We start from the raw sequence: 16,948 nt of genomic DNA, 5'->3' as shown, positions 1-16,948 counted from the left end.
TAAAGGATAAGGAGAATGATTTAGGTGGGGATGCTCCAGGGCTGGGAAGCAGTATCAGTAAAGAATTTGGGTGTTGTAAAAGGGAGTGGATATTGGGAGCTGCAGATAAGTTGTCATGGATAGAGGGAAACACATGACACAAAAGTTATAGGAGCTATAGGAGTTGCAACATAGGGCAGGTGAGGGAAGTGAACTCTAAGCCCTTAGGCATCACTTATTCCTATCCAGAAACCATAAACAGAAATCACTAGAGAAATCTAAATTTATAAAATTAGAGATAAGTTTAATATTACCATTTTACAAGGAACTGTAACTAGCTATAGATAACCATGCTCTCCAGCTCTCCATTTCTCCCAATATTCTAGCCCTACTACTGCTTATCATGACTAGCAGGTTGTCATAATGTCCCTCAATAGAATCTTAGAGATCTACCTTTCCTATTTTTACCTGAAATTGACATCATGCAAATTAAGTGTAGCAGCAATGTAACAGCATCTTAGTGCTTTGCGCAATTGTATGAAGAACCTTTAAATTCTGTTCCTGTTTTTTTTAAAGGAAAAAATAAAAGGAGTCAGTCTCTGCCCATCTAGGAAGTTTTCTTTCTAGACTTACAGATCCAGGTGTGGATTCATTCTCTGCCAGGCAAGAGTAAAGCACAATACCTCTATTAATGTGTTGTAGGATGACTCACTGGTTGTGTGGAAGGAAGTTGATTTGATCCGACTGTCAGAGAAGGAACGTCGTGACGCCTTGAATGAGATTGTTATTCTGGCGCTGCTGCAGCATGACAACATTATTGCCTACTACAATCACTTCATGGACAATACCACCCTGCTGATTGAGCTGGAATATTGTAACGGTAAGGTCGAATTCAACGGGCCCTCCTTTGGCAAGACATTCTTGTACCTTGAGGGGGAGAAAAAAATAAAAGGCATATACATTGATTAAAAATTTTAAGTGGATTTCTAGAGTTGAAGGGAAATAACTCAAATAGTTTAAGAGAATAGTTCTTAGAGAATTTTTAAGTGAGTTACAAAATAAGGAAAGGGATTTTCTCCTGCATATTCAAATTCTTGTGCTTATAGTTCCAACTTCAAATTATTTGTTCAGTTGAATTTCACATTCACTTTTCAAGGTTTTTTTCACATGAATTAACTTTAGGCATTAGTGTTAGACATCTAACTAGGCACTAAGAAACATGTGGCATGGCACAGCTTGATGTAATATTAATGAAATCTTATGAGTGTTATTTATTTATTTTAACTCAGCCAAAGTTATCCAACTGAAAAGTGGTTCAAAGTTCATAGCTGAATGAAAATGGCACATGGTAAAGCATGGCCTTAATTTATCTGGTCTCTGATTTCTTTGGACCATTTTGCTTGTAGATAGTATTAGCTCAGTTCTAAGAATATAGACTCTAAACCCATATCACAAGCTCCAGTACTTCTTAACTCTGTAACTTTGCAAGAAACTTTCTCTGCCTCAGCTTCCTCATCTTAGTATGAATTTACTAATAAACAGTATCTGTCTTCTAGGGTTGTTGCATTAGATGAATATGTAAAGCCCCTATCATAGTTCTTGGGATAGTAGTAAATCTTTAATACATACTGTACTAGCTCTTATCCTTATTACATAGGAGAACGCTCAAAGCCCTTTCTTGAGCTACAAGCTAAAAAAAGTCCCAGCATATTCTTCACTTAGATCTCTAAGAAAAAGATCCTAGACTTCTAACTTTTTGTGTTTTTGGCTTATGTACCGTGATTGTTGCTGGTTCTGATCAACCCTTAATGTATAAGATTATATTAGAGATTTCTGAAATAGCAGAAGCCTAAGCAGCTAACTTCCTTTGTGGTTAGGAGGGACTAGAACAAGTGGTAGATTTGTTGAAACATTGAGTTACTAACTTAAAGGGAAAGGCATTGTGAAACTGAGACGAGCTAAGGCGGCAGTTATAGTTGCAGGTAGGCAGTAAAATGAATGGTGATCATTTGTAGTCTGTTATTTGATAAAGGCAAGGGAGAAACAAATTCAGAGTTCTTCCTTAGGAAGGAGTTAGTAAAGGGAGTAATGATTGGAAACAGTCTAGGGTATACCCTAAATTATGGAAACCGTTTCAGTGTGAAGTAGTAAAAAAAAAAAAAAGGAAATTGTCAATGAGATACACCTGTATGTACAAAACATGGCATCACAGGTATAACCCAAATGTTCTAGTAGTCACAGTCACACCAGAGTTATTACAAAAATATTGCCGTGTCCCTTAAAAGGAGTCCTAGGAAAGAAAATCTTTTGATTTTGAAGACTTTCAAGGTATTTTGCTAATTAGGATAATATAGGAATGGGCTTTGTTCTTATCTTTTCTAAAAATCTCATACTTCCCATTTTTGTATTGAGCCTCCCTTGTTAGGGAAGGGAAACTTTGAAGAAGACTTTGGATACAGTCCTCAAAAGGATGGGAAGAGTTTTGTAAAGAACCAAGAGAAAAGAAGGGGTTTCCTTTGGAGAGGAAGCAGAATCCTTCAGTTCCTTGTGTCACTTGTTAAAACCCTAGTGGCTACAGGAGCCAAGCTTTGATCTTTATGAAGCAATTCACACCTGTCTCTTGTTAATTGCAGGAGGGAACCTGTATGACAAAATCCTTCGTCAGAAGGACAAGTTGTTTGAGGAAGAGGTAATTCATGCTTCTTTGGAAGGAACCTAGAATTGTATATTGTTGTGATTCTTACATTCTAGGCCTATATTTACTCTTCCAACAATGAAGAGTGTTTTTTTCCTTTTGTTCAGACTCCTTCCAGGCTCTGGTTGCTATTCATGAGAAAGGAAACCTCTAACAGGGAAGCTCTAGCTGCTTCCTAAACGCTTTACCTCCACATCATGATTCTCTATGGGCTTTCTTTCCCCGGTTCTATTACTGCAGACTGGTATGCCCAGTTTTCTATACTTTTGCGTTCTTTTTCGTTTTTTTCCACAACTCTGCTTCACCATCCCATATTTTATAATAACATCGGAATCGTTTTTATGATGACCTGCTTTTTATTTTTACCCCTACCACTTTTCTTTGCCTACTCAGCCTTCAAGCAAGAGATGTCAGGTCATGTTGTATCATAACCTCTGGTTGCAGTTTCCTTTGTTTTGTTTGTTTTAGTATGTGTCTTTATTTAAATGGAATTTTTTTTGTTTCCAGTCCAAATATAATTATTTTTTTTTCTGTAGATGGTGGTATGGTACCTATTTCAGATTGTTTCAGCAGTGAGCTGTATCCATAAAGCTGGAATCCTTCATAGGTAATGAGTGAAAGAATATGGGACAGAGGGGTATCTGAGTGACTCAGTGAGGTATCTGACTCTTAATTTCAGCTCAGGTCTTGATCTCAGGATCATGAATTCAAGCCCTGCATTGGGCTCCATGCTGGGTGTGTGTGGAGCCTACTTTAAAAAAATATATTTGAGGGCAGCCTGGGTGGCTCAGCGGTTTGGCACCACCTTCGGCCCGGGGCGTGATCCTGGAGACCTGGAATCAAGTCCCACGTCGGGCTCACTGCATGGAGCCTGCTTCTCCCTCTGCCTGTGTCTCTGCTTCTCTCTCTCTCTCTCTCTATGAATAAATAAATAAAATTAAAAATATATATATATATTTGAGATGGATTCCTCCCCACCAATCTAACCCCCATCTTGCATACCTCCCATCAGCACTATTATATTTTTGGTTAAGCGGTCAAGGCTTTTCCGTTAATATAATTTAGGAAGGAAAGAGTGAGTAATGAAGGGTGTTACCTTCACTTCCTGAAGTTAAACTGTGTTTGTAATCTAGGAAGAATCTCAGTAGCTAAGTACTGCTCAGTTGCTTTTTTATGAGATATTTTAGAGTTGAATTCATTAATTCATTAGTAAAGTCTAGAAGCCACTAAGAGAAGTGATGTTAGATTGGTTGGAATTCATAGTAAATGTTTTCTGTGAGCAATAACAATTGGCAAATATTTTTAATTTTATAATTGAGCCTTAATTTACATAAAAATGCAATTAATTTTACAATTTAATAGCTATCTATTTCTAGCTATAGGAAAGAACTATTAGAACATTTCCACATTATACCCCTCTTAAGTGAGTCATTCATTGATCATTGCTAGAGATTAGTGTTGATTCACCAGTATTTTTTTTGTTGGTTTATTCATTTAGTTAACATGTGCTTCTTAATATCAATTGAATGGCTATAGTTGCGTGTTATTTTCTTTTCAAAAGTTACAAAAAGTATTCTGGTTATTTCACATGTTAAGGAAGCCGGAGTGTGAACCAGGCACAGTTTATTTGTGTTATATATGACCAACTCATCTTTAGAAAAAGAGCCAGTGGTTTTATTTAGGTGATCTACATAGCCTAATCATGTTGCTGCTGGGATGTGCAATCTTTTCCCTTGCCTTAACAGATTTGAAACTTTAACACCAACCAATTCAAGGTTTAAATGGTAATTGAAGAGGCAGCGCACCTCATAGGAACTATAGGATTACCTAGAGCACTGTGTTTTCTGTGTGTTTTTTTTTTTTTTTTTTTAAGATTTTATTTTTTATTCATGAGAGAGACAGAGAGAGAGAGGCAGAGACACAGGCAGAGGGAGAAGCAGGCTCCATGCAGGGAGCCCGATGGGACTCCATCCCAGGTCTCCAGGATCAGGCTCTGGCCAAAGGTGGCGCTAAACTACTGAGCCACCCAGGCTGCCCAAGCACTGTATTTTCAATCTGGCCCTCTCAATTTTTTCTGATATCCCCAATGGTATGAGAGACATGACTGTGCTTGAAGCCCTAAAGAATGGAGTTAATTCTCTGCCTCCACTCCCCCCAATCCCCTTTTCAGTGTTAAAGTGCATGTGAAAGTGGTGATCACTGTTTGGGATCCCATAATAGTCTGAGCAGTGGTAACCACACATTTTATTTTGTACTAATTCTGGGCAGAGTCAGGGGTGAAACAAAATGATTGTCTGTAGGAATTTAATATACAGTATCTTTTATTCCAGAGATATAAAGACATTAAATATTTTTCTGACCAAGGCAAACCTAATAAAACTTGGAGATTATGGCCTAGCCAAGAAACTTAATTCTGAGTATTCCATGGCTGAGACGGTAAGTATGTGTTGCCCTTGTCTTAATTTTTTTTTTTCTTATCCTTTCCGGTACCGTGATCTATAACTGTAAACCATGTTAAATCTCACATCTTTTCTCAGTATTTTTCTAAGTTCTCCATATTTATTTATTTTTTAAAAAAATTTTAAATTATTTTTTAAAATATTTTATTTATTTATGAGAGAGACACAGAGAGAGGCAGAGACACAAGCAGGCAGAGGCAGAAGCAGGCTCCATGCAGGAAGCCCAACGTGGGACTCGATCCCTGGACTCCAGGATCACGCCCTGGGCTGATGGCGGTGCTAACCCGCTGAGCCACCTGGGCTGCCAAGTTCTCCATATTTATAAAGCAGGTCTTCAGGAGTCTTTCCTGTGCTTACTAACAGGCATTTACATGCTCAGGTGTTCCTTCAAGAGTCATTGTCCACATCATAGCTCTGACCTCATAGCCCTTTCCAACACTTTCTAAAAACAAAGAAATGTTCTACCATTTTTTCTGGCCAAGAATCTTTAGTAGATTTCAGTTTATCTCTTATTTAGTATTTGAGCTTAGGATGTTGGACATCTATTTTTGTGTTTCCTCTGAATTTTCCTGGTTCAGAAGCCTTATATTACAAATAAAGGCTAAGGCACAGAGAACAATCTGATGTTAATATCGTATGCCATCTCAGTTGCAGGGCTCCCTTCTCACCTGATCCTAAGAAAGACCATTGGTAAAGAGTAGACCTAAGTTAATCTTTAAGGACAGTGATTCCATCCTATTATCCTATTAGGAATTATAAAACCCAGTTATTACTCTTCTAGTTTTGCAGTGCTCTTTCCATAAAATTAATTTTGTCTTGTTGATGTTTTTTGGTAATGTCAAGATATGCCTGTAAGCAATTCAGAGACATCCAAGGATGCTAATAGCTAGGGTTTGGAATCTGCTTCAGGAACTCAGTCTGCTTGTATCATGGTGTCATATTGAGCTTCTGAAGAACCAGTCATGTCCTTATATGGATTTTTCTCATCAATAATAATCTGGTAAAACCAAGATTTGACTTTTTTAGCCAGTTAAATGTAAGGAAGGAATGATACGAAAATTTATAAGTGCCATATTAGCCATCTAAAACTTGCTTTGCTGGTTAAAGAGGACTGTCAGTTTTATTAGAGCTTCTGGGGTACTCATTGTCTCTTGTCTGGGGAGAGGCACAACCTCCATTCAGGACATTTTTATTTCCAAACCCATTCTTCAAGGCAGAAGATCTTTTTTCAAATTTGAAAGAAATTTCCCTAGCCATTTTAGTATTACAGATGTCAAATTGAGCCATTTACAAAGTTTCAGTACTATGCATTTCAGTTAGAACTTTTGACCCCTTTATTTACTTATCATCTCCCCACTGTCAGTTTTTTTTTTCCCCCATTGGTGAACTTCTACTAAGTGTGTCTTTATCTTTATGACATCTTCAGCGGGCCTAAGCCCTCTGTGATCTAGGAATCACTGTTGTGCCTCCCAAATTACCACACTGCCTTAACCCTTTTTAATTGGTCCAAAAAATGTGATATGAAAAAAGATTTCTTCCCATCTCATAAAGAACATTTCGGGATTTGCTGATGAATATTTTATAGTTGTTATCACTAATTTGTGGAAAATTTACTTTAGTTGTTGAAATATTAATATAGTTACCTCAGAAATGAAGTTATTCTTTGTTTTCTTTGTTGTTCAGCTTGTAGGAACTCCATATTACATGTCTCCAGAACTTTGCCAAGGAGTAAAATACAATTTCAAGTCTGATATCTGGGCAGTAGGCTGTGTCATTTTTGAACTGCTTACCCTAAAGAGAACATTTGATGCTACAGTAAGTTGTATTTTCCCCACCTTGTCCTTGAAAATGGTATAACTTGGTTGAGAGAACCAAATTCATTTATCCCCGAGTTTCTGATTTTTTCATCAGAAATCGGCTGTAGGCCAAAAACAAAACAAAACAAAACAAAACAAAAAACTATTCAGGCTTGATGTAGTGTATTACTGAAATGCTGTATATCAGATTTATCTTTAACTTGAGCTCCCCACTGAAATAATCTTACTCAAGTGGTTTGAGCATTATACTTGAATTTGTTGACTCTAATTTTGAAATTGGCTCTACTATGGGATGTTGCAGTTTGGATAAGCCATTTTATTTCTTATGCTTCAGCTACATTATTTTTTTTTAAAGCTAAAACAAATTATGTAATACTCATTTAAGTGTTATTTTTTATAAAATATTCCATACTGACTCTTATATTAGAGGTTGTTACTGTTTAATGGACAACAAATTCCTTTTAGTTTATCTTCTTTTCTTCTAAGTAAAAACAGTGCTTCTCCAACTTTCACACACATAGAAGATCACCTGGGCACCTTGTTAAAATGCAGACTCTTTTTAGTAGATCTGGAGTGGGTCCCAGTATTCTGCATTTCTAACAAGTTCCCACATGATGCTGATGTTGCTAGTCTATGGATCAATTGGCATAGCAAAAATGGATTCACATCCAATATTCTCTACAAACCATGTATGAGAACTTAAGTAAATCATTAAAGAATTTTTTCAATCCTCTATTTCATTATCTATAACAAGGAAAAATAGATATTTTTCTTATAGAGATGCTATGATAATGTGTATGAAAAATGCAAATATGAAATAATGCTAGTTCATTGGCCTTCCATGACACCTATTTGTTTTTCTAAACCCTAGTTTATTCTGATGTATCATCTAATTCTTCTTAATAATATAGCAGAAGGAAAATGAGTTTTAGAGTGAAGATAAACTTTGGTTGGTATTATAACTCCATCTTTTACTATCTGTGTAGTCTTAGGCCAGTTACTTTATATCTTTGAACTGATAATTATAATAACCTCCTTACAGGGGGTTTGCAAAGGTGCCTACCTAGCAAACTGTGGTCTCTCAATAAAGGTATTGATGGTATTATAATAATAATATTATCATTGTCATCTTATTATTTACTGCCTTGTCTGTTATTGTAGAGTATCCCCTGCATAACATTAGGAGGCAGATTACGTGGCAGAGAAGGTACTTAAAGCCAATAAGCATGGCTAATCTTGCTTTCCTTTTTCTTGGGATTCAGTTGAAGGGTCAGATTATAATATACTCTGAGTATTATACTATTGGCCACATAGTCATACTTCCATGTAGGCCATTTGGCTTCATTCCTTCTGATAGCAACAGTGTATCCCTAGCTATTTCTTGCTGATGCATACTCAGTTATAAAAGAAATCAAACCTAATACAGAACAATTGCCATTTCTTTAAAAAAAAGTAGTCACAGACATCTCGGAACCCCTACTGATAGATTATATAATCTTTATATAACCAAGAATAATCATTTTCTTATAGAATCCACTCAACTTGTGTGTGAAGATTGTACAAGGAATCCGGGCCATGGAAGTTGATTCTAGCCAGTACTCTTTGGAACTGATTCAAATGGTCCATGCATGCCTTGACCAGGTAAGTGTGACTTAACATGTTGATTTCAGTTGAGGGTTTTCCCTTCCCACCATAGTGTTTGGAGTATGGTATGCATACTTTGTGCAGATTCCTGCATAAAACCACATTCACTTCCCAGGGTAGAATATATTTTGACTATACCCAGAAGAATAAGCATTGGCAATTCATGATAGTTATTTGTTGTAGGCAACAAATCCTTAAGCTTTATTCTGCTTTATTCTTACTTTACTGATTTGTGAAATTATCTTACCATCTAAATTGTGCTCCATTTTTTATGATTAAGATTAATTTTTATAAATTGATTTTACAGAATTTTAGTCAGAGTTCCTGGTGTGCAGAATATATATAATTCTTATATCTCACAGTTGCCTTGTAGTCTAGCTCTAGGTTGGTATTATTCAAAATATGGTTTGTGAACCATAGGTGTTAGAATTGCTAAGGGATGGAAGAGTTTTACAAATAAAAAATGAAGTTTCCTGAGTCCCACCCCAGACCAACTGGATCAGAATCTCTATAGATAAGGCCCAGAAATCTTTATTTATAACAAGCACTCTGGGAGATTCTTTGTGCTATATATATTGCAATTTAAGAGGCAGTACCATACTGAACAAATAAGGAATGTGCATTCTCATTCACATACAAGTATTGATGATAATGAGATGATATGCACGAAACATGGAATGTGACATAGGAATTTTTTTTTTTTTAAACAAAAGGATAATATACAGTGATCTTGGAGTAATCAGCATACAGCCTTCTAAGGGGAAGTAAAATTCCTCTTTAGATCCCATTTTGCCGTTTTCCTTTGGTTTTTTTTGTTTGTTTGTTTGTTTTGTTTTTTAAGATTTTATTTATTCATGGGAGACACAGAGAGGCAGAGATGGGAGAAGCAGGCTCTCTGCAGGGAGCCCAATGTGGAACTCGGTCCCAGGACCCCGGGGTCATGACCTGAGCCAAGGCAGATGCTCAACCCCTGAGATACCCACAGTGCCCCATTGCTGTTTTCCTTTAAATTAAAACTAACCCAGTTTGTACTTTTTAGGATCCTGAGCAGAGACCCACAGCAGATGAACTTCTGGATCGCCCCCTTCTCAGGAAACGCAGGAGGTAAAGTACAGAGAAGTCACTTTCTTGTCTTTCTTTGGATAGTTAACTGCTAAAGACCTGATCAGAGGACCACAAGAGAGGGCATCGTTTCCTGATGTGGCCGCTCTGATGCCATTTTCTAGCAACATCTCTGTTTTCTTTTCTTTTCCTTTTTTTTTTTTTTCTTTTTAAGATTTTATTTATTTATTCCTGAGAGACACAGAAGGAGGGGCAGAGACATAGGCAGAGGGAGAAGCAGGCTCCATGCAGGAAGCCCGATGTGGGACTCAATCCCAGAACTCCAGGATCACACCCTTAGCCAAAGGCAGATGCTCAACCTCTGAGCCACTCAGGTGTCCCAACATCTCTTTTTATTGCTTGAGAGAAGCTCCTGACTTTACTTTGTTAGTCTGTGCTATTTTGTTCTGAATATATACTGATGAGACCCTAGCACCCTGCACTCCTCTCATCTGTGAGTTTTCATCTAGAATTGGAGCATTAGAGTATAGAAATTAAGAAAGGAGAGCTCTGGACTCAGACATTCTTAGGTTTGTATCTGAATTCTATTATTTTCTTTGTCAAGTTCTTTAACATCTCTGTTCTTTAGTTTTCTCCTCTGTAAAGTCAAGTAGGGTAAGGATTAAGAGAGGTAATGCATATAAATTGCTTAGCCCAGGGCTTGGCACAAGATGCTCAGTGATTGTCAGATAGTAGTATGGATTTAGAGTGGGCCTTTGTTTTTCAGCGCATTCGTTTAGATGGTATGTTGCAGTCAGAGGAGTTTTCTTATGCTCATTTCCTGAAATCAAGCTTGCCTGATTATTGGCAGGTTACTTCCTGAGATTTTTTTCTGTGTTCAGGGTCTCTAGAGGTAGGAAGGAGGTCCTTTATTCCTCACATCCTATAGGAGGCTTCAAACCCAAACTTATTTTTTTTTTTCAAACCCAAACACAAAGGAAAATGTGTTGTTGTTCTTTCTTTTTTAAAAAGTAATCTCTACACCCATCACAATCCTAAGATCAGGAGTTGCATCCTCCTTTGACTAAGCCAGCCAGCATCCTTTTATTATTCTCATCCTGTTATATTCTCATCCTGTTATACTCTTTTTGTCTTACTGTCCTTCTTCCTCCCCTACCAGTTCTTTGTTTCTATAACTTCCCAATATTTAAACCTTTCCTCTGCTCTTTTTCTTTTCTTTTTTTTTTTTAAAGATTTTATTTATTTATTCATGATAGAGAGAGAGAGAGAGACAGAGAGAGGCAGAGACACAGGCAGAGGGAGAAGCAGGCTCCGTGCCAGGAGCCTGACACGGGACTCGACACCGTGACTCCAGGATTGTGCCCTGGGCCAAAGGCAGGCGCCAAACCGCTGAGCCACCCAGGGATCCCCTCCTCTGCTCTTTTTCAAGTCTTGCCCATAGATACGTTAAGTATATATTTAATTCCATAATCTTTGCTATTCGGTCAGTACCTTTATTTTGTTGTGTCATTTAATCTTTTTTATTTTGTTGTGTCATTTAATCTTTTTTGGTTCTTTTTCAGTTAAGGTCTAGTTAGTGTTTTAGTGTCTAGAATTACATATAATACTCCAGAAACAGCACTATGACCTTCTACTTATGTTTGATGCATATTCCAGCAGTATAATATGCTGGTCAAGTATATTTAAATTTTTTATCTGGCTTATTTTCCCCAACAGTAAAATCACTATTTAAATTTTTTTTCAAATATTTTCATTGATAATTTTTTATTGCAATTTTTATTGAGATAATTATAGATCTACACACAGTACTTCATTAGAACTTCGTACTTTGATGGAAAAACATAAGACAAAGAGCTTTCCAGGTAGAGCACAGATAGAGCAAACTGTAGAAAATATTCAGGAAACACTAAGTCCTACTTGATTAGTGGGTCTAGACCTGGGGCTCTCAATAAGCAACACCTCAAGGGCTTTCAAAAAATACTGATGCCTAAGGAATTCAGCTATAAGTGTTTTAGACAGAATGAGAACCCTGAGCAAGAATATGGGAAGTAAGTATAAGGAAAGAAGGCTGGAAAGGTAGGTAAAGAATCTTGAATGCTGGACAAGGGGATCTGTGCTTAATTCAAACTATAGTACAGTAGTGGATGTTTATGAGAGGGTAGTTCATGTGATAAGGGGCATGCTTAAGGAAGACTCATTTAGCAAACTAATCTCAGTGTTAAATCAATAGAGGACCAATAAAGTGGATTGGCACTGTGGTGAGTTAGACCTATTAGGATGTGCTACAGCAGTCTAGGTGGGAAGCAAAGCTGCTCAGAGCTAAGGTGGCAAGCCTGGAGGGGAGAGGTGAATATAAAGGGCACCATATAGGTAGAATCTCTAGGACTTGAATATTAAAGAGGGACAGCGTAGGAGTTTTAAGCCTAGTTCACTGGGAGAATGGGGAGTGCCAGTTATAGAAATAAAAGAATCAGAAAGAAAAGCTGTATGGGAAAAAGAGAATGAGCTGAGGTTTAAAGATAGTGAGTTTGGGAAGTCAGTGGGTAGCCTGGATGGAGAGGTCAGCAGGTACTCAAAATGTGCAACAGAGGTTCTCTAGGTTCTCTGTTCCAGCTTGGAACATTTCTTGAAGAAAGAAAACAAATGGCCCCAAACTGCTGTCCCCCTCATATTTAATGATTGTCCAAAGTCAGGCCTATGTAACTGTTTGAATGGTATTGAGGTACTTTTCCCAAAGTATTGTCATGTTGCAGGAGGTATATTGTTTATAGAGGATTAAATCTATGAAATGTATTAAAGAGACACTGGTACAGTGTAACAACTATTCTTTTACTCATGTATCTTTTCTTTTGGTAGAGAGATGGAGGAAAAAGTCACACTGCTTAATGCACCTACAAAAAGACCAAGGTAATGCCTAGGAGACTCATAAAAACTGAAATACCTTAAATTACCATTAGGAGGTCTTTCTTTCTTTGGTCCATGCATTGTTTGATCCCTGTAAGTAGCCTTTGAGAAGCATCCTTTGAGAAGCCAACATCTACAGAAATGTCAGCTAGTCATTTCTGAGAAAACAGAAGGCTATAATTTCATCCTCATGCTGAAGTGGACATCATTACCATGATGAATGTTGAAATTTGAAAAGTGTAGGTGTTATGGACCAGACTGGAATCTGATCTGGCTGAGCTGTGATGAAGCCCTGAGGCAGAAATTGCAAGGCCTGCTCTGATAGAGGGTTGAAATAAGTTGTCGAGAAAAAACATACTTTCGCATGCCATAATTGGCAGTTCTTCTCTGGGAACACTGGAAGCATTTTTCTTTGATATAGTTTTTATGTTAAATGTGCCTTTGTTCTGGGGGTTGTTGACAGGTCAAGCACTGTGACTGAAGCACCCATTGCTGTGGTAACATCACGAACCAGTGAAGTCTATGTTTGGGGCGGTGGAAAATCCACTCCCCAGAAACTGGATGTCATCAAGAGTGGCTGTAGTGCCCGGCAGGTGTGTGCAGGGAATACCCACTTTGCTGTGGTCACAGTGGAGAAGGAACTATACACCTGGGTGGTAAGTGAAAGCTAAGTACTTTAGAACAGTGATGTAAGCCTAATTATTTATTGGGCTGAGGATGTCTAAGTATTTTATTAGTTGAGTGTGCTGTGGGAATGGCAGCATGGGGTGATGGAACGTAAGCTCTTATGAGACCAGGGATTTTGTCTGTTTAGTTCACTGACGTATCTTTCCCCAGTGCCTGGTACATATTAGGTCATTTGTAAATGTTTTTTTTTGAATGAATGAATCAAAGAAGACGGAAGGAAAGAATGAATGAAAAGTGCCCTAGGTCTGGACTCAGGAGACTGGACTCTCGTTTACAGCTGAGTGATTTCAGAGTCACTTAATTATTCCATTGCCATGAGTTTCAGAGCAACTAGTGTATGTGAAATAGTTTTATAAACAAATGAAGCAGTGTACCACATCAGGAAAATTCTAAGACCTTTATCAGTGATTGAAAATGGCTAGGTATATCTTCAGTAGAATTTTCCTTTGTTCCCTCTTTCACCCTGTCTCTACCTTCTGGAACAATTTGCATATATTTGCTGTTTCCTTACTCCTGCTCATTCATCATTTGCCTACAATGCGGCTTCCATCCCTGCCACTTGATTGAAACCACTCTTTAAAAAAATGACCTCTAAGTTGTGAATATAAAACAGATACTTTGATGTCCTTACTTTCCTTGACCTTCCAGCAGCATTTTTGACCGAGTTAATCACTCTCTCCTTGTAGCTTTGTCTTCCCTTGGCTTCCATGAGAGCTTCTTCTCTTGGCTTTTATCTTGTCTCTTTGGCTGTGCCTCCTAACTAGTTTTAGGCTGCTTTTCCTTTACCCAGCCTTGTCTTAGGCCCTCAGTTCTTCTCACTATTCCTCTTCTTTCTGGGAGAGCTCATTTTCTCCAGCAGCTTCTCCACAAGTAAAGGTTTGTCCTCAGTGTGTGACAGAGTAGACACTCAATTATTAATAGATTGAAAGAAGGATGGAATGATTGGGCCTCTGTTACAGAATGTTAACTGTTACTTCCTTAAAACCCCATCCCTTAAATAAGTAGCCCATGGGGGGCTTCCAGAGATGGAGTGAAATTATTGTCCCTTCAAAAACATTTGGATAAGGACTTACAGTTGAATTCTTGTATGAAAAGATTTACTTTTCTCTATAAAACTGATGAAACATGATTTAGAACTACTCTTGGTACTATATAACAGCCTTTTGGATGCAGCCAGATTCTTTATAATTGTTCCATAGTTCAAGGAAACTGACCAAAATTCATAAAACTTCTAGTAAGGATTTCCAAGAGACTATACTCCTATAGAAAGCAATCAAGGTAGACTATATAAAGAATTTCTTTTTTTTTTTTAAGATTTTATTTATTTATTCATGAAAGATACAGAGAGAGAAAGGCAGAGACGTAGGCAGAGGGAGAAGCAGGCTCCAGGCAGGGATCCTGATGTGGGACTTGATCCTGAGACTGAGGATCACACCCTGAGTCAGGGGCAGGTGCTCAACCGCTGAGCCACCCAGGCGTCCCAAGAATTTCTTTTCACCAACACCCATAATTAAATATAAAAGCCTTAGACTTGAAGGAGAAAGACAAACTTGGGAATGTGTTCTTTTAAGTCTTGATAGGTATCAGTCTGGATGCTTTTTAAGTCTTTACCTGTTGGCAGGGATTTTTATACTGCCTATCATTAAAAGGCTTAATCTCCTTACTGATTTTTTTTTTTCATTTCTAAATTTTCAGCTGATTTTTTCCTATGGTTTTTTTGATAAGAAGTTATATTGAAGAGTAGCTTTTGGCATGAAAAGTTAAAACTTCACAAGACCTCTTTATTTCACAGAACATGCAAGGGGGTACTAAACTCCATGGTCAGCTGGGCCACGGAGACAAAGCCTCCTACCGACAGCCAAAGCATGTGGAAAAGTTGCAAGGCAAAGCTATCCGTCAGGTGTCATGTGGTGATGATTTCACTGTCTGCGTGACAGGTAAGCCATCAACAGAAAGCATGCCATGCATTTGACATGGGGTATTGTACTGAATGCTCTGCAATTTCAGTGGGATTTTATAGCAAAAGACAGTATTCTAAGAACCAAAGACAGCAGACACACACATTAATAACAAAAGCCCAATTTGCAATGGTATTAGTGTGGGGTGATAAGCAAAGAAAGGCACGTGGATAACAGAGAAGAGGTGGGATCAGGAGAAAGATGTTGTATGTTCCAGTTGGAGGGAAAAATAATGTTACCACCTCGTCAGGTATGGATAACACCAAATCAGAAATAAAGAGCTGAAGTTTAATTTAGTCTTTTTTAAGCCGTTTACATTTTTTTTTTCAAAAAATTTTTAAAAATATTTTATTTATTTATTTATTCATGAGAGACAGAGAGAGAGAGAGAGGGGCAGAGACACAGGCAGAGGGAGAAGCAGGCTCCACGCAGGGAGCCCGACGTGGGACCCAATCCCGGGTCTCCAGGATCATGCCTTGGGCTGAAGGCAGCGCCAAATCGCTGAGCCACCCGGGCTGCCCTTTTTTCTCAAAATTTTATTTAAATTCTAGTTAGTTACCATACAGTGCAAGTTGGTTTCAGGAGTAGAATTCAGTGATTCATCCCTTCCATATAACACCCAGTGCTAAAATTTAGTTTTCATCTTGCCATTAGTTACTTTTTCTTTTCTCTAGAAAATAGAGATGGCCCCAATAAAATTTCAACATAGTACTACCACCTTTTAAAAATTGTTATAACGTACCCATGATCCCCTAAATAGAAGCAACTCTAGACTTTTGTGGTCTATCCTTCAGATTTCTCTGGTGAAATCATTTCATATGAAATCCCTGGATGAGATAGTTTCATTCCAGTCCTGTCCAGCTTTCTGATAGGTTATGCCTTCCTTCCTTTTGCAGATGAGGGTCAGCTCTATGCCTTTGGATCCGATTATTATGGCTGCATGGGGGTAGACAAGGTTGCTGGGCCCGAAGTACTAGAACCAATGCAGTTGAACTTCTTCCTGAACAATCCAGTGGAGCAGGTCTCCTGTGGAGATAATCATGTGGTGGTTTTGACACGAAACAAAGAAGTCTATTCTTGGGGCTGTGGCGAATATGGTAGGTGTAGCCTTGTCTCTGTCCACTTATTCCCAGGAGCCAACTTGACTTCAAGCTTGTATGCTTCTAAGCATCTCATGTAGCTTGTACTTGAGAAGTGTTGATTCAGTAAAAGAGAATGTCGTTATAGAACATTTTCATTGGGAAAGAGGACCTCATCTTAATGGTTTTCTTTCTTCTGTGTATCTCAGGACGACTGGGTCTGGATTCAGAAGAGGATTATTATACACCACAAAAGGTAAACTCATAAGCAGCTTCTTCCTAAAGCTTATGTAGGTCACTCAGACTCCAGTAATAACACAGACTCCTCTTTCCCTGACCCCTCATGTCAAGGTGTTTATTTCTGAAATATTTTCTATCTGAGAGACTGACAGTCCAGGATTCCTGATTTAGCACTATGTGACCTTGTCATCTGACTAAACCATAAACACTTGAGAAGGAGGATATAGCCATTGTGGATACCCTGGAGTCACATTTTATTCAGGAATGAGAGCTAAAATCTGCATGTACCATGACAAAGACACATTGAGAAAAAAAAAAAAAAAAAGACACATGAGCTAAATACACCCCAGAAAATTCCTTGGGAAGATATTGGAAAGCAATATATTCCCTCTTAACCCCACACAGCCACTTTCCCGTCTGATTT

At 38.1% G+C, this 16,948-nt stretch overlaps 1 protein-coding gene across 1 annotated transcript in view; it reads left to right on the top strand.

The window, feature by feature from the left end:
- Window positions 1-16,948, top strand: part of NEK9 (NIMA related kinase 9) — a 37,990-nt gene that overhangs the window by 1,897 nt on the left and 19,145 nt on the right. Inside the window, exons 2-13 of the mRNA XM_077910017.1 lie at window positions 682-859; window positions 2,613-2,668; window positions 3,211-3,281; window positions 5,005-5,110; window positions 6,817-6,948; window positions 8,481-8,591; window positions 9,634-9,698; window positions 12,513-12,563; window positions 13,024-13,216; window positions 15,040-15,184; window positions 16,102-16,302; window positions 16,494-16,540. Coding sequence (XP_077766143.1) covers window positions 682-859; window positions 2,613-2,668; window positions 3,211-3,281; window positions 5,005-5,110; window positions 6,817-6,948; window positions 8,481-8,591; window positions 9,634-9,698; window positions 12,513-12,563; window positions 13,024-13,216; window positions 15,040-15,184; window positions 16,102-16,302; window positions 16,494-16,540 — 1,356 coding nt within the window. The remainder of the gene's footprint in view (window positions 1-681; window positions 860-2,612; window positions 2,669-3,210; window positions 3,282-5,004; window positions 5,111-6,816; window positions 6,949-8,480; window positions 8,592-9,633; window positions 9,699-12,512; window positions 12,564-13,023; window positions 13,217-15,039; window positions 15,185-16,101; window positions 16,303-16,493; window positions 16,541-16,948) is intronic.

Source organism: Canis aureus, chromosome 9, assembly GCF_053574225.1.
Source record: "Canis aureus isolate CA01 chromosome 9, VMU_Caureus_v.1.0, whole genome shotgun sequence".
In the NCBI taxonomy this organism is placed as follows: domain Eukaryota; kingdom Metazoa; phylum Chordata; class Mammalia; order Carnivora; family Canidae; genus Canis; species Canis aureus.
Note: the sequence above shows the minus strand (reverse complement) of the source record. Positions and strands in the feature narration are given on the sequence as shown.